The sequence below is a fragment of the Chinchilla lanigera genome, unplaced genomic scaffold, assembly GCF_000276665.1.
Source record: "Chinchilla lanigera isolate Chin_1 unplaced genomic scaffold, ChiLan1.0 scaffold00052, whole genome shotgun sequence".
NCBI classification, from domain to species: domain Eukaryota; kingdom Metazoa; phylum Chordata; class Mammalia; order Rodentia; family Chinchillidae; genus Chinchilla; species Chinchilla lanigera.
In genome coordinates this window covers 15,242,180-15,260,063 of record NW_004955453.1, presented here as the reverse complement: position 1 = coordinate 15,260,063, position 17,884 = coordinate 15,242,180, and the positions used below count along the sequence as shown (strand labels likewise).

At 50.2% G+C, this 17,884-nt stretch overlaps 1 protein-coding gene across 2 annotated transcripts; it reads left to right on the top strand.

Moving 5' to 3' along the window:
- Positions 1–977: 977 nt before the first annotated feature.
- On the top strand, positions 978–16,939 carry Rufy4 (RUN and FYVE domain containing 4). 2 transcript variants are annotated; one of them, XM_005395668.2, is made up of 12 exons: positions 978–1,084; positions 2,088–2,235; positions 2,348–2,431; positions 3,762–3,887; positions 4,194–4,300; positions 4,582–4,725; positions 5,346–5,415; positions 6,951–7,583; positions 8,226–8,332; positions 10,871–11,017; positions 15,858–15,968; positions 16,470–16,939. In XM_005395668.2, the coding sequence occupies exons 3-12, from the start codon at positions 2,375–2,377 to the stop codon at positions 16,570–16,572; spliced, it is 1,605 nt and encodes a 534-aa protein (XP_005395725.1). In that variant the 5' UTR covers positions 978–1,084; positions 2,088–2,235; positions 2,348–2,374; the 3' UTR covers positions 16,573–16,939. The 2 variants fall into 2 exon arrangements, with proteins under 2 accessions (XP_005395725.1, XP_013375290.1); XM_013519836.1 differs by having other exon boundaries at positions 2,325–2,431.
- The last annotated feature ends 945 nt before the right edge of the window (positions 16,940–17,884 follow it).

The following is a 17,884-nucleotide window of genomic DNA, read 5'->3' as shown; positions in this document are numbered from 1 at the left end:
CCCCCAGCCCGGCCCCCGCCGAGTCCGCGCCTTCGCCGCCGCACCGCCAGGAAGCGGGGAGTGCAGGCGGGGAGAGGGGCGGTGACACGGGCGCCCGGACGCAGCCAGTGACAGAGGGAGACCCGAGGGCGCAGGGGGCGCGGCGAGGTCCGGGGAACCCTGGTGGCGGGTGGCGGGCGGGCTGAGTTGGGAGAGTGAGAAAAAGACCCATGGGGCAGAGAAAGCAGATAAGAGAAGAGAGGGAGGGAGATACAGACGCGGGGAGACTGCCACAGAGGCGCAGAGGGGGCCTCTGCTAGGGGAGACCGGCAGGGAGGGGAAGAGGACGGACAGGCTGGGCATCGCTGCGAGCCCCCGTGAGGCTCCTGGGATTTGTGAAAACCGCTCTTGCAGGTCTCTGCCCTCCTTTCCGTCCCCACTCCACCCCCGGGCAGCCCTTCCAGGAAAGAAGGGCAGACCTGTGGCTCCAGCAGAGCACAGGCAGGCACTGGCCACAGCCACCAGGTGACCCCCGACCCTGGCTGGACACGTGTCCCCAAGTTTCACTTCCCTTCCTTGAGGAGGGGGTACGTTGACTGGGAAGAGGGCACTGGTGCCAGCCCCCATGGGACCCCTGAGCAGGCCACAGTGAGGAGGGGAAGGGGACAGGTGGGACCCTTGTCCTTGTACGGACTTGGGGCACACTCCAGCCAAGTAACAGTGAAAAGACAACTTGGAAGGAACGTGCTGGCCGGCACCTCAGCCTTTTTATGCCATCTGGTGGTGACAAGGAAGAAACACAAGTGACCAAAAGGAAACTTGAATAGCAGCAATTGCTGTCACCAAGTCTGTGTTTGGCCAACAGGTGGCCCTGCCCCAGGTCGGCCTGAAAGGAACCATTCACTACCTTACCCTCTCTGCCCCAGTGCCCTTAATCCTGCCTCTACCACCCCTCCCTGCCAGGGCTGGCTCCTCCCCCTCCAGAGCGCTGGGCTGGGCCTGTGTCACTTCCTAGGCCACAGTGCTGTGCTTTGCTCGTAGTGGCTGGAGACGGCTCAGGCTGCAGAGCCATGGCCTCCAGCCCCAAGCAGCCAGGTCTTCCCAGGTGAGCAGCAGCAAGGGCCCTGGGGCTTGGGGCTGGCTGCGAAGCGGGAGGGATGACAGGGTCAAGGAGAGGGAGAAGGACTTCACGGAGGATCTGGCTGAAAGGGGCTGCAGAGATCCATACAACCCCATGGTCTACAGATGAGGAAACCGAAGCCCAAGAGAGGCGAATGACTTGCCCAGGGATACAGGGCGAGTGAGTAGCTGGCCAGCATGGAAACGCAGGTGTCTCGACTGCCAACCCTGGGCTCCCTGCATGCCACATCCCCCTCCTCCCCTCCCCACCGCTCCCTCCTCCTTCTTTCCTCGCCTCTCCCTCTTTCCCCTCCACTTTCCTCTCATTCGCCTTTATCCACTGGAACCTTGCCTAAGAGGCAGAACACTTGGGTTTTCTACCCCACACCTGGTCTTGACTCCAGGATTTCAGACTCAGCCCAACAATTGTTGGGGCCACAGTGTCCCTCTCTGAGCTCCAGGACCCACTGGGAGAGCAGGCTGGGTGCCCTGGGAGAGAGCAGCAGGATTCAAACTAGCTGTCCTTCTCCCCGTAGCCCAGCATCCAGCCCAGGCTCTGGGCCTCGCTCTGCTGCCTCCCTTTCCCTGAGGAGTGCACTTTTTCCACTCAGCTGGCTCCCTGGAAAGGATGAATGTGGGTCTCGGACGCCCTGCTGAGGCTGAGGACTGTCTGTTGGGGAAAGCAAGTGACAGTCCTATAGCCCAAGGTCCCGAGGCACAAGCACTGCTCGAGTACTGGTCTAAGAAAAGACTCACACTCCCTGTGTGCCAGGTCGTCTTGCATAAAAAGGAGCACATAACCTTCTAGGGCTATTGTGGGAATGAGACAAGGATGCCAAGCAATGAGCCCGGTTCCTGGCCCCCAGGGACTGCCCAGGAAGATGCTGCACCTTCATCTTCACACACTGACCTCCAAGAAAGAAGTGGAGTTTTCTCGATGCTATCTAACTTGGCTGTGTGACTCTAGACAAGGCACGTTCCCTCTCTAGGTTCTGACTTCTTTTGTGTAAGGAGAGCTGGCCAGTTAAACCCAGCGTGCCCTTCCTGGGCTGCCTTGGAAGTCACAGGGACTTGGATCATTTCTGATACCCATGGCAAAAGAAGAGGGCGCCCTCAAGGTCACCAGGGACCTGAAAGGTGAGTGTTGCAGGAGAAGCAAGGGGTCTTGGAAGCATCTCCCTCAGAGGCCTCACTCCTGATGTCTGCTCTCTGCATCGTCCCTGCAGCTGCAGTCTCTGCTATCCTCCAGGGCTACGGGAATGGGAAGGGGCCAGTGATGGACGCCAGTGCTGAGCTGCACAGACTCTGCGGCTGCCTGGAGCTGCTGCTGCAGGTGAGAGCACCCCGTCCCACTCTCCCACATCCTCCCTTCCCTTCCTGTCCCCAGTGCTCTCCCAGGCCTGGATAACCAGGAAGTCTCTCCCAGATACAGGGGGAGATGGCTGTCTCCCTTGGGTGCTGTGCACTACCTCGCCTCCCTCAGTCAGCAAGCCCTCCTGGAAGCTGTCATTGCAGCCTGGGAAAGGAGGTGGGGCAAAGCTGGGTAGGGTGGGACTAGGGTATGGGGACAACCACCTTGCTTTAAAAACTAAACCTTCAGAGGTATGGGTGTCCTAGAACTGGTATTTCTTGGGTCAGATTACAGCCCAAATCATAGCGATCACCAGCTTTTTCATGAGCATTTACTATGTGTCAGACTAAGTCCTTTGTTTGCCCCACTTTATTTAATTCTCATTCTTTGTTTTGTTTAGTTTGGCTGGGTTTTGAGACAGGATCGCACTGTGTAGCCCAGGCTGCCTTCAAACTCACTGTAATCCTCCTGTCTCAGCCTTTCAAATTCTGGGATTACAGGCATGTGCCACCACTTCCAGTTTAAACCTCATTGTAACTCTGTGAGGTGCTTGATGACCTTCCTCTCATTCGCCTTTATCCACTGGGACCTTGCCTAAGAGGCAGAACACTTGGGTTTTCTACCCCACACCTGGGGTAGAAAGGATGCATGTGCACACAAGCATCCTTCCTACTTCTCTGACTTCGTCACATGTTACTGCTATACATCTGCTGCACTCCAGCTCCACTGCCCTCAGGCATGCACCTGCCTCAGGGCCTTTGCATTAGCCATTCCCTCTGCCTGGAATGTTATTTCCCCAGAACTTTGCATGGCACAAGTTCTCATTTTCTTCCACTATAGAGGATTTCTGGTTGCCCTCATATAAATTTTCAGTATACAGCGCACACACACACACACACACACACACACACACACACACTTTCTATTCTCTTTCCTTGCTTTCCTTTTTCTCCAAAGCTGCTATCACCACCTAACACATTGCATGCTGTACTTATTTTGTCTGCTCATTGTCTGTGCTCCCTACCGAGTAGCAAGCTCTATGATGTCATTGCTGTGACCCCAGGCTTGGAACAGAGCCCAGCACATAGTGATTGTCCAGTAGGTGTTCCTGAATGAATGACTGTGAACACTGAGGCTCAGTGAGACCAAGCCTTTTGCTCCTGGTCACATAGCCAGTAAGGGCGGAGCCAGCACCTGAGACTGGGTCTACCTCCCGGAGCCTTCTCTTCCATGGGCTGTTATGCATGCTAGGATATGAGGTGGGTCCTAGGAGGAAGCATTTCTACCTTTCCTTTCCCTCATCTCGGCCCAGTTTGAGCAGAGGGAACAGAGGAGCTTCCTGGGACCAAGGAAGGATTACTGGGACTTCCTCTGCACTGCGCTGCGGCGGCATCGAGCAGACATGGAGCAGATCCACGTCATCTCCTTGCAGGACAAGGTAGCCCCGGCCAGGGTGGGAAGCAGAACTGCGCCCTGGCACCAGGCCCTTGACAAGAACGGGGGGCAGAAGTGGGTGCTGGCTTCCTGAGGTCCCTTTCTCACCCACCTCTGCTCCCCTGGCCGTCACCCTCCCCTGGTCCTCTCCTCCCATTGGCCCTGCCCTCAGCGCCCCTCCAGCCACCCCCCTCCTCCCTTCAGGTCCCCTGAGCCCTTCTCATCAGCCAGCCCACTGCCCCCGTCTTTGCTGGCTGAGCGCCCTCTGTCTTAATACTGCCCCCTCTTGGGTTCCCTGTGCACCCTATAGCTGAAGACCTCTCTGGGCAAAGGCCGCGCCTTCCTCCGCTCCTGCCTGGCCCGAGGGCAGCTGGCTGAGTCCCTGCAGCTCTGCCTCCTGAGCCCGGAGCTCACCAGGTGGGACTGCGGGTCATCCTTCTGACTCCATCTGAGCACATGTCAGCCCTCACCCATGGGTGGCTCAGCTTCAAGGATGATGAAATGAGAGTCAGACAGGAAAGGCAGAGGAAGGTCAGAAGTAGGTGCAGGCAGCATGATGCTGCAGAGACCCCTGCCCCAAGGGCCATAGCCCACCCAGAGAGGGTCTATACGGTACCCAGCGGAGGCTGAATCTCAGGGTTTGGGGGTGGCAATAGCACTGGGGTCAAAGAATAGAGTTGCTATCGCTGCTAACACAGGGAGTGGTATGGGCCCCGGAGCCCTCTGCTGTGCCCTGAACTCCAGGAAGACATCCTGGACTCTCTCTATGCTCTCAATGCGGTGACCTTCGACTTGGACCTGCAGCAGCCGGACTTGGATGGGGCCTGGCCCATGTTCTCAGAGTGAGTGGGTGTGGGGCTCCCCTGCTCTCCTGGCCCCCCACATCCCAAGCAAGCTCCAAGCTCTCAGCCTCCAGCCCCATCCGTTTCTTCCTCCCTTCTGCTCCCTGACTTTGATCTTCTACTTCTCTGGCCTTGTTTCCCCACTGGAATCTCATGCTGTTCTGTAATGCTGCGTACAATACACAATCGCTCGAGCCTGGCTGAGTGGTCAGCATGGAGGGTTGGAAGGATGAATGGATGGTGGGATGTCAGGGTGGGATGGCATGGGATGGGATAGATCAGTGGTGGCAAACTTATGGCACACGTGTTATTGTGTTTTTCTTTTAAGACAAAAGATGTTAATGTAAAGTTATTTTTTCTCACTAAAACTTAAGTATTCAAGTTTAACTGTAGCACTGGCACTTCACAATAAATCAGTGGGGTTCGGGCTGCAGTTTGTCAGTCAGTTTCTAAAAGGTTCGCCATCACTGGGCTGGCTGGCTGGATGGAGATAGGAGGGCAGGAAGGCCAGAAGAGTGGTGGGGTGAGTAAGGATGATTGGAAAGAACGTCTTACTTCTGAGGAGCAAAACCACCACTGGAAAGATGCTCAGGGTTCCCCCTTCTCCCTTTTATTTTCAGGTCCCACTGTTCCAATTCTAGCCAGGCCCAGAGAAGAAGACCCAGAAAGACCAAAGAATCCCCAAAGAAGGTATCCTTCCCCACCTTCACTTGCATTGCTCTTGGATATCTGCTTGGGTCCCCCACATTGAGCAGTAGCTGGGCCTCTCTCTCTGTGCAGAGAACCCTAGCAGGATTGAGAAAGAAGTCAGTGTGTGGACCAGGCACTGACAGTCCAAGGAGGAGAGGACTCATGTTCCTGGGGTGGTACCAGTGCCGGGTAGCGGAAAGAAGTGTGCTTCAGGAGCTACTGGGGTCCCAGGAGGAGGCAGAGCAGGGAGGCGACTAGAAGCTTATGGGAAACAGACCAGGGATACCATCTCCTCAGAGACCCCCGCATAGATAGTTCGAGGAGTGACTGAACAGCCAGAGGCCTGACGGGCAACCTCGCTCCCTGCCTTACTCACCGTGTAGCAAGTTACCTGTCCTACTTCATAGGGTGATCATGAGGATGAATTGAGGCCGCCTGTGTGCAGCACAGAGCAAAGGTCCTGGCCACATGCTCACTGTGAGGCAGCTTGTGGGCAGCACCATCACTGTTACTGCCATTCCAGCTTTACACAGAGACCCCAGCTTCCAGTGATAATACCACGGGGACTCAGTCTCTGACCTGCAGGAGTTCAAGGTCTGCTCAGGGAGACAGATGCTAGAGGAGCCATTGCAGTACATGTTAAGGGTGCAGCCAGCCTTCCACATCAGTGGGTTCTGCATCCACAGATTCAACCAACTGCAGAGAGAAAAGATTTGGAAAAAATAATTATACTGAATGTTTACAGTCTTTTTGTCATCATTATTCCTTAAACAGTACAGTATAATAACTATTTACATAACATGTGTGTCACACAAGGTATTATAAGTACTTTGGAGATTATTTACATGACATTATTTGCATAGGTAATATGCAAATGGTATAGCATTTTATGTAGGGACTTGAGCATCCATGGATTTTGGTATCCACTTGGGGTCTGGGCCAGTCCCCCTGGGTACCAAGGGACGACTGTAGTAATACAGACTGGGGTGAAGGAACATGAAACCAAAGAAGGCTTCCTGAGAGAGGACACTCAGCAGGGTGTCTGAGTTTTCAACACAATTCTATAAACCAAATATTAGTCTTATTTACAAGTGAGAAAGTTGAGATACAAAGACAAGTCAGGAGGAGGATTAAAAGAGAAGGGTAGGAAGAACTTAGGGAGGATGGGATCAAAGCAGAAGAACCAAGTGTAGGAGGGAGGCTATGGAGATGTCCTGTTCTTTTTTTTATTTTGGTTTTTCTCTGGTACCGGGAACCGAACTCATGACCTTGCACTTGCCAGGCAGGTGCTTGTGCCGCTGAGCTAAATCCCCAGCCCCCGGAGATGTCCTGTTCTTCCCTCACCAGATCAAAACTGGGGTCTTGGATCACCTGAGGTGTTGCAAAAGTTATTTCTGGTCTGACATATCCGAATTTCCATGTATTTACCCTGGGAGAGCTTAGAAATCCATATATTTAGCAAGCCTGTTGGATCAGTGCTGTGGTCTGCCCAGTGCACTGGGTCAGGGATTGATGCTGAGTTGACTTCTCTGCAGATCTCAGCAGCATCTGGAGGCTCCGGAGAAGTCCAGTCACCTACCAGTCAAGATAGCTACCTACGAGATGCAACCAGAGAAGACCAACTGGCTGGACTCTCCAGGTCCCAGGAACATACATATCTTTCCCTCTTCTTGGAAAAGAAGAGGGAAGACTCCAGGAGCCTTGGTTCCCCCCAAAGCATTTGGGAACCAAGGGAGAAACTTCAGCTAGACCAGGAAGAGGGAGCCCTGAGGACTAGGAGACTCTTGGAGAACTCAGCAGCCAACATCCAGCAACAGAAAGAAGGGGCCAAGGAGGCCCAGAAGAAAAAGCCTGGAATGGAGACTGAACTCAGAGGGGTTCTGTCAAGTCCGGAGGGTCAGAGAACAGAGGGGCCTCCTGGAGAAGAGGCAAAGAGGACCCATGGCCAGGCTCCACTGGCTTCCAGCCCCAGAAGGACGATAGAGGAGGTCCCTTCAGGGAGCAGGCCAGGGTGGGAAGTGCCTAGCGTTCCGGGAGAGTCCTGGATTTTCCAGGACCTGGGAACAAAGGAAGTCTCCATCTCAGAACAGCCACAAGAACAAACAGAAGTGACTGGTGTTGGCAGGAAAGAGGAGCAAGCAGAGGCGCCCTTGCAGGACATGGTGAAGGTGAGAGTGCAGCTGTGCTCCGTACCTGTCTGTTCTCCCCGCTCTAACCTGGCGCACAGATGGGGCTGCCTGGTGGTAGCCTGGGGACCATCCCAGCCCACAGATCATCCTTGACTGCTCGGCCCCAGATGAGGATTTGGGGCTGCCTCTTGAAAGCTGTGTATTCTTCAGCTCACCACAATTCCCCTCCTCCTTGCACCTCACACAGGACTCACTTGTCCATCATACCTCCCACCTGGCTCTGCCGGCATTTGAGTCTGAGGTCCCATCCCAACAGTTCTTCAGGGCAGTCACTTGTGCTCCTGTGTCCCTCATCCTGGCAGGTGCCATCCCAGTCTCTGAGCTTCACTGCTGCAGACCCCACCTCATCACTCTCGTAGACGATTGTCCCGGAGGTCACCCAGGCCTCCAACCTCCTCCCTAGCCAGTCTTCCAGCTCCTGGAGCTTTCTGACCTCCATCCTTCTGTGAAGCAGGAAATGGTGGCCCCAGACTCACCTGGGGCAGGGCCTAGGGCAGAACCAGGCACCCCAGCTCCCAGCTGTCCCCAGTCTGCCTCCACCCAAGGGCATGGCCTGGGGACTTAACCAGATCTGGGTTCTGTGCCCTCCTCCTTCAGCTTCCCCTTCCCTTCCACCTCCAGACCCTCAGACACGGGCTCCGGAGGGCCGAGGAGCAGGCGCGGCGCCAGGAGCAGCTGCTGACAGCACGGGATGGTGAGCTGCAGGCACTTCAGGAGCAGCTCCGCAGGTGACCTTGGCAACTCCAGCAGGATGGGCTCCTGCTCTCGGGCTGGCCAGCAAGGCCTTCTGAGCACTGCCATGCACCAGGTCTTATGCTGGGTACAGCTTGGGGGTGCTGAGGCCAATGCAATGAGGGCATTGTTCCTGCTCCCCTACCTTCCCCTCCTACCACCAGCTTCCCCGGCAGCCCCAGGAGAGGCCTCTGCGCCCTGCCCCACCTTCCCTGCCATGCTCAGACTTGCCTTTCTACTGCCTCTTTTGGGCCACGTCTGTCTTTTCAATCCACTCTGCCCCATCACCTCACCCCACCCCCAGTTTCTTCCTGTGCCTTCTTTTACTGTAGTATTTTCTAACCCACTTTATAGATGAGCACACTAAGGCTTGGAGATGTTACACACTCCACGAGTGTGAGCCAGTTCCCAGAGGAGCGAGATCCAAACCCTGCAGCTGACTCCAGAGAGAGGGCCTCTGTCACCGCCCCTTGGCAAGTTCGTTGAGTACAGTCGCCCCCTATCCGTGGGGTTTGGTTCCAGCCCCCCATGCACGGCCGCATCCACCCAGGCTCGTCTCTTCTGTGAAATGGCACAAGGCTGGCACGGCCTGTGCACATCCTCCTCTAACCTTTAAATCATCTCTAGATTATCTATTGATAATACCTCATGCAATGTAAATGCTTCCTAAAGAGGCTTTATACTGTTTTTTTAAGGACATAATGACAAGAAAAAAGTCTTTACATGTTCAAAACAGAAACTTTTCTCAAAACATTTTTAATCCACAGTGGGTTAAGACTGCAGGTGCAGAGCCTGTGCACACAGCGAGCGGGCTGTCCTCAGGCTGTCTCCACCCTCCCCGCGCAGCAGCTCCCTTCCCGTTACCATCTTGCCCTCAGGACGCAGAAAGGGCTGCCTAAGCTCTCCCTCAGTCTCTCCACGTCCCAGTTTCTCCTTCAGACTTTATTTTTTAAAATGTCTGCACCATGCAAAGACCCTCTCGGGGCTGACTCACTCACTCTCTGTGTGCCTCTTTCCTTCGGTCTCCAAGTGTCTCAGTCTACCCACCCGCCTCTGTCTCTCCCATGAGGCTGACAGGGTCAGGGGCCCGTGTCCAAGCCCTAGCACAGGCTCAGTCGCTGTGATTCAACCTGAATCACTGGGAAACCTACTGACTGTCTGCCTAAGAGCTTTTGGTAGAACCGCTCCATTCCTGGTGCCTAAAACAGCCCCTGGCACATGGTGGGTGCCTAATAAGTATTCCCTCCCACCCCAGACACACACAGTGGTCACATGAAGACCTGGGATTGCTGAACAAGTAAACCAGCTCAGGAGAATAAGTGTCAGCAGCTAGGGAATGAGGAGGCTGGCCGTTAGAAGGGTCATTAAAAGTCAAAAATGGCCTGATTCAGGCCTGAGCACCAAAACACTTTATAAAAGGTTCAGGTGGCAATTTATTGGAACTTCTGTGGCTCTCTGTTGTCCATTTTATTTCAGGGCCCATCCCACTTTCCTTCCTGCAGCTCACTAAATGGCAGTGGCTTAAAAATTAATAGTTTTGTCATTTTGAAATCTCTTTTCAAACCATTTTCCTTCCAATTCACTGAAGCCCAAGGACGTGTGCACACATAGCCCCTAGCCAGCCACCTTTCCAACAGCAAAAGTCAGAGGCAGGGACATAGGCTGGGACGTTTTCATTTCCAATTCCGCAGACATCTAGAAAACCACTAAAGGCAAAGAAGGCAAGAATAGAACTGAGGAAGTTCCAGGTCCAAAACTAAAACAGAAATTTGGGAAAGTCATAGCATTTCTTTTTTTTTTTTCTTTTTGAGACAGAGTCTCGCTATGCAGTTCAGGCTGGCCTTGAGCTCACTTTGTGGCCCAGGCTGGCCTCAAGCTCGCAACGATCCTCCTGCCTCAGCCTCCCGAATGCTAGGATTACAGGTGTACGCCACCATGCCAGGCAAAAGCCATATTTCTACCATTACTTTCTTTTTTTTTTTCTTTAAACTGGGAATCAAACTCAAGACCTTGCACTTGCAAGCAGGTACTGTGCCACTGAGCTATATTCCCAGCCCTACCATAACTTTTAACAGTATTTTAAACCAAAAAATCACATCCAATCCTACACTGCTCCTCCTCCACACATAATTGCTTCCAGCTGGGCACAGTCTGTCCCGCCTGTGTTCCCAGGCAGCCGTCTTCCCTTAGAGAGCGGCCGTGGTTATGAACATATCTTTCAAGAAAATTACACTTTAAAAATGGAAATGTTAATTAAAAAGAAAGGAAGTGAAGATGGCAATGTTGGTTAGTCCCCTCTATAGGGGTGCTCCAGGCAAGGCCCTATTTTCATTTCTCTGAACAATTACTGTAGAGTCCCCTGTAGGTGTGAGATGACAGTGCTCAGTTTGGTGTGTGTGTGTGTGGGTGGGTGTGTGCGCATGTGCGCGCACATGGATTTCAGGTACAGGAGGCATCACCATCTTCTCCCAGGGGCTCAAGAGGCCCAAATGCTCAGCTTTTTCCCCCTCAGAACTGAGTCTCCCTTCTGCCAGGTGTGAGGAAGAGAGAGCCCAGCTGCAGGCAGAGCTGAGGCAGAAGCAACAGGAGGCCGAGAGGAGGGATGCCACCTATGAGGAAGAGCTTAGAGGGCAGCGGGACCTGATCCAGGCCATGAAGAGGAGGATGCTGGAACTGATTCAGTAAGGACAGGGATGGGAGACTGCAAATGGCAAGGGAAGTGGGACCCAGAGTGAAAATTTGACTCCACCAACAACTTTCAAGCAGGGATCTAGATCTTTCATGGATACTAACTCATTTACTTCTTTTAGCCACCCTTTGTTATTATCCCCATTTTACAGATGAGGAAACTGAGGGTCAGAGAGGCAGACCTGGTCATCAAGGACACACAGCATATAAATTGCAGAGTCATCTGGCAATAATGCATCTCCCCACCCCAAGCCACCTCCGCATACACAAACATACCTACTAAGGTTAGGAGAAGAGATAGGAGTTCCTGGATTAAGAAGAAATTAGGAAAAGGAGAAAAACCACAGGGGTAACCAAGAGGTAATCATATGTGCTACACCTGCCTCACACACCTGGGCTGCTCTAGCTGAGCTGTCCTGAGTTCCAGAGGCCAGGTTCCAGGGTCAGTTCCAAGCCACTAAGCTCTCCAAGAGATGGACATAGCTTCTACTCCTCAGTTTGATATGCAGATAATTCACATACATGTTATCCTTTCTTGTAGCTGAGGAACCAGGAGGCCATTGGGCCCAGACCCCATTAAAATTAGAATGCTGGTAGGAAGTCATCCAGATGAAATCCTTTTCCACAAAATCCACATATGAAGATGAGAAAAGGGGCAGATCAATGTGGAAAGGATAAACAAGTAATTTAAGAAGTGAGATCCTCTCAGGAACTAACTGTCCATTGAGTAGGAAGAAAGGGAGGTATAAAAAGTTAACTATTTCACAAAAAAATCTAGGGGACAGTAGTAAGGGGACAGATGAAAAGGTAGCCCACAGAAAAAGACACATATGTGATCATTAAGGAAAACTAGATTTAATGAAAAATGTAATGGAAGACAAAAATATACACTACTCCCAAAGTGTTAAAATTAGGGTTAGTGTTAAAACTCAACTCCAAACATCTTCGCAGGAGGATCAAAAAAAGGAAGACAGGTTTGTTACCCAAACCCTCCTATCCATTCAAAGGAATATAATAGCTCATCAGGAGAAACATATATTTTTTTCCTGGAACTAAAGGAATTAATCACAAGTCCTAAGGCAAGGAACTCAAAACTTAATGGAAACTATGACCTTTAGCCAAAAGAAGGGGGAAGGGAGCCACAGAGGTTAACTTCTGTCAAGATGGTGGACTAAGACAGGCCTGTGATCCCAGCACTCTGGAAGGTTGAAGCAAGAGGATCACAAGTTTGAGCTCAGCCTAGTCAACTCAGCAACTTAGAGACACCTGTCTCAAAATGAATGAAAATAAAAGGGCTGGGGATGTATCTCAGTGCAGGCCTTGATTTAATCCCCAATGTTATATGTACACACACACACAGACAGATGGTGGACTGAACACACGTCATCTATTCTCCATCTTGAGATCTAACTAAATGGTTGTAAAAGAATAAAACCTATAACAGAGAGGAAGGTGGAGAAGCCAACCACAGAGGAGGAATTCTGCTTAATCACCAGATTCTGTGGATACTGTATGAAGCCCAAATTAGACCTTCAAGACCCAGAGACCCCAGGACACACACGGTGAAGGAAGATGAGTGAGAAAGTTAGCATCCCCTCCCCTCTGCATGCCTTTCCACATGCAGACTATGGAGCAACAAGGGCCTGTCTCCAAGGCAACTAATCAAAAGTTCCTCTCTAAAGAAATGTGTATGTCCCAAGTAGAAGAGCACCTTATGCCCAGCAAAGGGTGGGTGGGAGTCTCATATGCCAGGTAGCTCCTTGCCCAGTGATTCCTAAAGAGAAACTACTTGTTGACATCCCTGTCCATTACTGGATAGAAGTAATGTTCCCCATTACTCAGAGCTCCATCCAGCCTCTACAGCCTGTTTCCTAAACATGAAATAGCAACCAAGATCCCCAGACATTAGAAAGCCTAGACCAGAAAGGGGACAGATGAAAATAAATGGACCAACAAGAACGATGATCTACCTCCCGTGGAACAGAAAGCTGGGAAAGCAACTGCCAAAAATGAGAAGTGTTTTTGGAAATGAAAAATATGTTTACTGAATTTTTAAGAAATTCACTAAGTATTGGAAGAGGCAGATGAGGGAGGCTCTTAAAAACTAGAATAAAAAGCACAGAGTTGGAAGGCATGAGAGAAATAGAAACATATCAGTGTAGGGGTTCCAATATCCCCCCAAGTAACAGAAGTTCCCCTAAAAGGACAAAATAAAACGATGGAGATAATCAAATAAAGTATGACAAACACAAAAATACAAAAGACTTTCTGGTCCTGATGGACTCAGATTTCAATATTATACTACGTAATTGGCACAATAAGTGAAAAAACAAAACAAACAATAACGCACCTGGTATAACACTGAAATTTCAGTAAAACAAAGATTAAGAAAATATTTTCAAGCTGTCTAAAGGAAAATGCAGACCACCTACAAATGAAGTAGAACCCAACACTTGTCAAGGATCTATGATATAGTAATACTCTTCCAGTTTTGAGAAAAGCTGTCTTTTGCACTAGAATTCCACGTCCAGCCAAAGCATGAATTTGAAGTGGTAAAGGTAATGGAGAAAGGCGTCTATCAGACAGACAGATCTCAGAAATCTGACCTCCCACACAGCCGTTCTTAGGAAGTTATTTGAGGATGTGCCCCAGAAAAATAAGGAAGTAAGCCAAGAAAGAAGAAGATATGGAATTCAGGAAACAATAGTTCTACCTAGGAGGACGAAAAAGGGAATTCCCAAGATGACAAGTGGGCAGCAAGCCCAGGGAGCAGTCAATCTAGATTGTAAAAGAGGAATCTGGAGCTCAGGAAGAAGAAAGTCTCTGGAGAAAAGGAGAATCAAGAGAATACTTGACATGATGAAGAATTTGGAGACAAATAATATGTTAAAGGCAAGTAATACAAAGTAAAGGAAGGCAATTAAAAACTCCCAGAAAAACAAAGGCCTTTCAAGAATAGAACACAACTTAGGGGCCTGGGATATAGTTCAGCAGCACAGCAACTGCCTGGTAAACACAAGGTTATGAGTTTGATTCCTGGTACCAAAAACAAAACATGACTTAGCTCTTTGGGAAGATATATATAGTATATCCATTTGGATTTTTTTTCCTTTTTTGTTTTTTTTGTTTGTTTTGTTTGTTTTGTGTGTGTGTGTGTGTGGTGCTGGGAATCGATCCCAGGGCCTCACACATGCTAGGCAAGCACTCTACCACTAAGCTACACATTCAACCCTTTGTTTTTTTCAATGTAAGAATCAACCAAAGACAAAGCCCAGAGGTAATTATAATTATAGAAACAGACTATGAGTGTTACCACCTGAACAATCCAGAAGTATATGGAGCAGGCGCCAACAAAATACCCTGTGAAGATGGAAATGTTCTATGTTTGTGTTGCTTATATACACAGATTGAGCTATGTTTGAGCTAATGTTCTATGTTTGCTTATATACCCAGATTGAGCACTTAAAGCACTTAGTGGATGCAACTGAGGAACTGAGGGTTTCATTGCATTTAACTTTAGTCAGTTTATGTTAGAATAGAAGCACGTGGCAGTAGCTGCCATACTGGATGCTCTGCAGATGGATGGCAAGTTAGGAAGAGGAAGGAGGATTGCTGAGCGGGGAGGGATGCTGGCAGCATGGTATTACAGAACAGGGGTCATAAGGTCTTACCTGTAGTCAGGAGAATGAAAATAGATACATGAGCATATTCTGTGAAATTACAGTGATAAACAATAGAGGAATCAAAAAGACAGTTAGCCCTGCACTGAGAGGAAAGAAAAGTTGATGAAGCTTAGAAAAAAAGCAGAATGGATCCTCTGCACCAAAAAAGGTGCTCCATAGAAAATGTTCTCTACTGAGATGGGGATGTGATCATATTAGTTAGAGATGAAACTAATACCAAGGAGAAAAGCAAAAAACCACAAAGGTAAGAAATGTAGCTCAGGCTGGCCTTGAACTCTCAGTGATCCTCCTGCCTCAGCCTCCTGAGTGCTGGGATTACACCACCATACCCAGAGCCCTATCTAAGTTTTAAATTATGTGTGTGTTTTATTTTGACAAAAATTTAAAACATCCTATATTCCTAAATACCCTTTTAAAAAACCTGATGTTAGTTTTCCAAGGGCATAAACAAAGAAATACAAAGCAGTCTCAGTGCCAAATAAAAGATAACAGATGGGGCTGGGGATTTAGCTCAGCGGCAAAAGCGCCTGCCTGGCATGCACAAGGTCGTGAGTTCGGTTCCCGGTACCGGAGAAAAACCAAAAAAAAAAAAAAAAAAAGATAACAGGCTGACTGTGTTATTGGCCCAGAGAGAACCCGAAGCTCCTAAGCCCAGGGAGCATGCTTTGGAGGTGGAAGACAGGTTCTTAACAATGGCCAGAACTGTGGGACTGGGGGAGCGGGGTGTCATCGTGCTCCTTCCCAGAGGCTAACGACTGTCTCTGTTCTGTGTGTGTCTCCTCACTTCTGTCTCTCTCCCTCCTGTGTCTCTGTTTCTCTCCCTGCCTATATCTCTGTTTCCCCGTCTCTGCATCTTGTTCTCTTTCCCTCCATCCGCATTTGTGTCTCCATCTGCTTCTCTGTGCATCTCTGTCTCCCTCTTCAACTCTCCGATCCCATTCTCTCTCCCTCCTCTTTTCCTTCTCCGTTCTGTGTGTCTGTCTTGCTGCTCCTCTGTCCTGGTGTCTTCTCACGCTGTGTCTGTGTACGTCTGTGTGCCTCCATCTGGCGCTGTCTCCATCTCCTTTCCTCTTTCGTTACCTCCGCACTTCTCTTTCTGCTCCCCTCGACCCCCTGGCGTCTGTTGTGTCCACTTCCTCCCATCCCCTAGGGAGAAGGACCGCCAGTGGCAGAGGCTCCAGCAGCTCTCGGGTTTGGTCCCTGGCTGCTGCATGGGCTGTAGCAAGGTCTTCGGCCGACTGTCCCGGAGGTACCCGTGCAGGTAATGGGAAGCTCCACCCACGGCTGCCTGCCTCAGAGAAAGGAGGAATGGAAAATAGGCGTTTATAAAAGGCTGTTTAAGCCTGACCACTCTGGCTTGATGTCTGGCTTTTGACACTAAAGAGGGTGATGAATAAGACGGTGGGAAGAGGCAAAGAAAGCTGGGGTCTGGGAGCTGGGGTTGTATAACCTTCCAAGAATAGACAGCTACTCTCTTGGTTAGGGAAACACAGAGAGAGCGGCTGTCTTCATCTTCCACTGCCATCACGGTGGCAGGATGAACAACAGGAAGAAATAGACCATCAGGAGAACCCACCATTCAGAGATAGAGGTTCTCAGAAGTCGAGGGCATCAGGAAAGGGGACAGACCAAGGGCCATCCTGCTAGGAGATTAGAAACGCAGACGCGCTCAAAGATGCTGAAACTCATGACTCCCAGCACTTATCTTGGCACTCCCCGGTGAGCTGCAGAAACCACCAGGTTTCCTGCCTCTGCCCTCTAGGCGCTGTGGAGGCCTGGTTTGCCACGCCTGCTCTGCAGATTACAAGAAGAGAGACCGCTGCTGCCCATGCTGTGCCCAGGGAGGAGAAGCCCAGGTTAAGTGACCAAGATCAGCCCGGGTCTCCCACCGGTGGAAGAGCTGGGTGGGATACGCATTAGGCTCTCAGCCATGCTCTCTAATCTGAGGAAAACGGGCGCCAGCCTCCCTGTAATGTCCCTCAAGGCTCAGCAAATTCATGACTGTGAATTGCCCTGGGCCCTGCTGCTTCTCCACCCTCCCTTCTTGCCCAGCTGCGGTGCCCACCCCACACCCTTCCCAGCAGCACAGCCGGCACCTGTGCGACTCTTCCGTAGCTTTCTGTGGCGTCTGTTTCCCAGACCTGCATTTGATTCATTTTGTTTTGCTGTGCTTTGCTTTTAATAGATTTATTGAGGTGCTATTGACATATAATAAACATTACATTAATTTGATGAGTTTTGACTTTAATACCGTGAAGCCCTCACCTACATTCAAGCTGTTCCTTCAGCCCCAAGGGTTCCCTGTGCCTCTTTGTAATCTCCCTCCCTCCATGCCCAGGCCACCATTGACCCTGCTTCCTGTTACCATGGACAAATGTGCACTTCCTTGAATTGTATAGAAATGAAATCAGACAGTATAAACTCTTTAGTATCTGCCTTCTCTCACTCAGCATAATTATTCTGAGATCCATCCAGCTATTGCATCTATCGGTAGTTCTTTTCCATTGTTGAGTAATACCCCGCTGCATGGATATGCCGCAAATTGTTTGTACATGCACCTGTCGCTTCACATTTGTGTTGCTTCCAGTTTGGGACTATGACAGATAGGGTTCATCTGAGCATCTGTACACAAGTCTTTGTGTAGAAATATACTTACATTTTTCTGGGGTGAATACCTACATATGTATGGCTGGATCACATGATAGGAGGATGCTTAACATTTAAAAAACTGCCAAACTACAGTCTCTCAGTATCTGTATGGGATTGATTTCAGGACTCCCTGTAGATACCAAAATCCGAGGATGCTCAAGTCCCTTATGTAAAATGGTATAGTATTTGCATGCAACCTACACATATCCCTCCCTTACATTTTAAGTCATCTCTCACTTACTTATAATAACTAATACAGTGACGATGCAATATCAATAGTTACTATACTGTGCTGTTTAGGGAATAATGACAGTGGGAAAATCTGTACATGTTTTTAAAAAATATTTTTGACCATCTTTGGTTGAATTTCTGGATGTAGAAACTGGAGATGGAGAAGGACCGGCTGTATTTTCCAAAGACACTGTATGCTGTACCCTCTCCCCAGCAATAGGTGAAAGTCCCAGCTGCTCTCCAGGGTGTCTAGAGACACCTTGATGGCCAGGAGAGGAGGCCTGGGGCTCTCTGTCC

What these genes read in the sequence shown, in the direction of transcription:
- Rufy4 (XM_013519836.1), top strand. Translation starts at nt 2,190, where the DNA reads ATGGCAAAAGAAGAGGGCGCCCTCAAGGTCACCAGGGACCTGAAAG. An exon ending in GGTCACCAGGGACCTGAAAG is followed by an intron (nt 2,236 to 2,324) that starts GTGAGTGTTGCA and finishes TCGTCCCTGCAG; the next exon opens with CTGCAGTCTCTGCTATCCTC. An exon ending in CTGAGCCCGGAGCTCACCAG is followed by an intron (nt 4,301 to 4,581) that starts GTGGGACTGCGG and finishes CTGCTAACACAG; the next exon opens with GGAGTGGTATGGGCCCCGGA.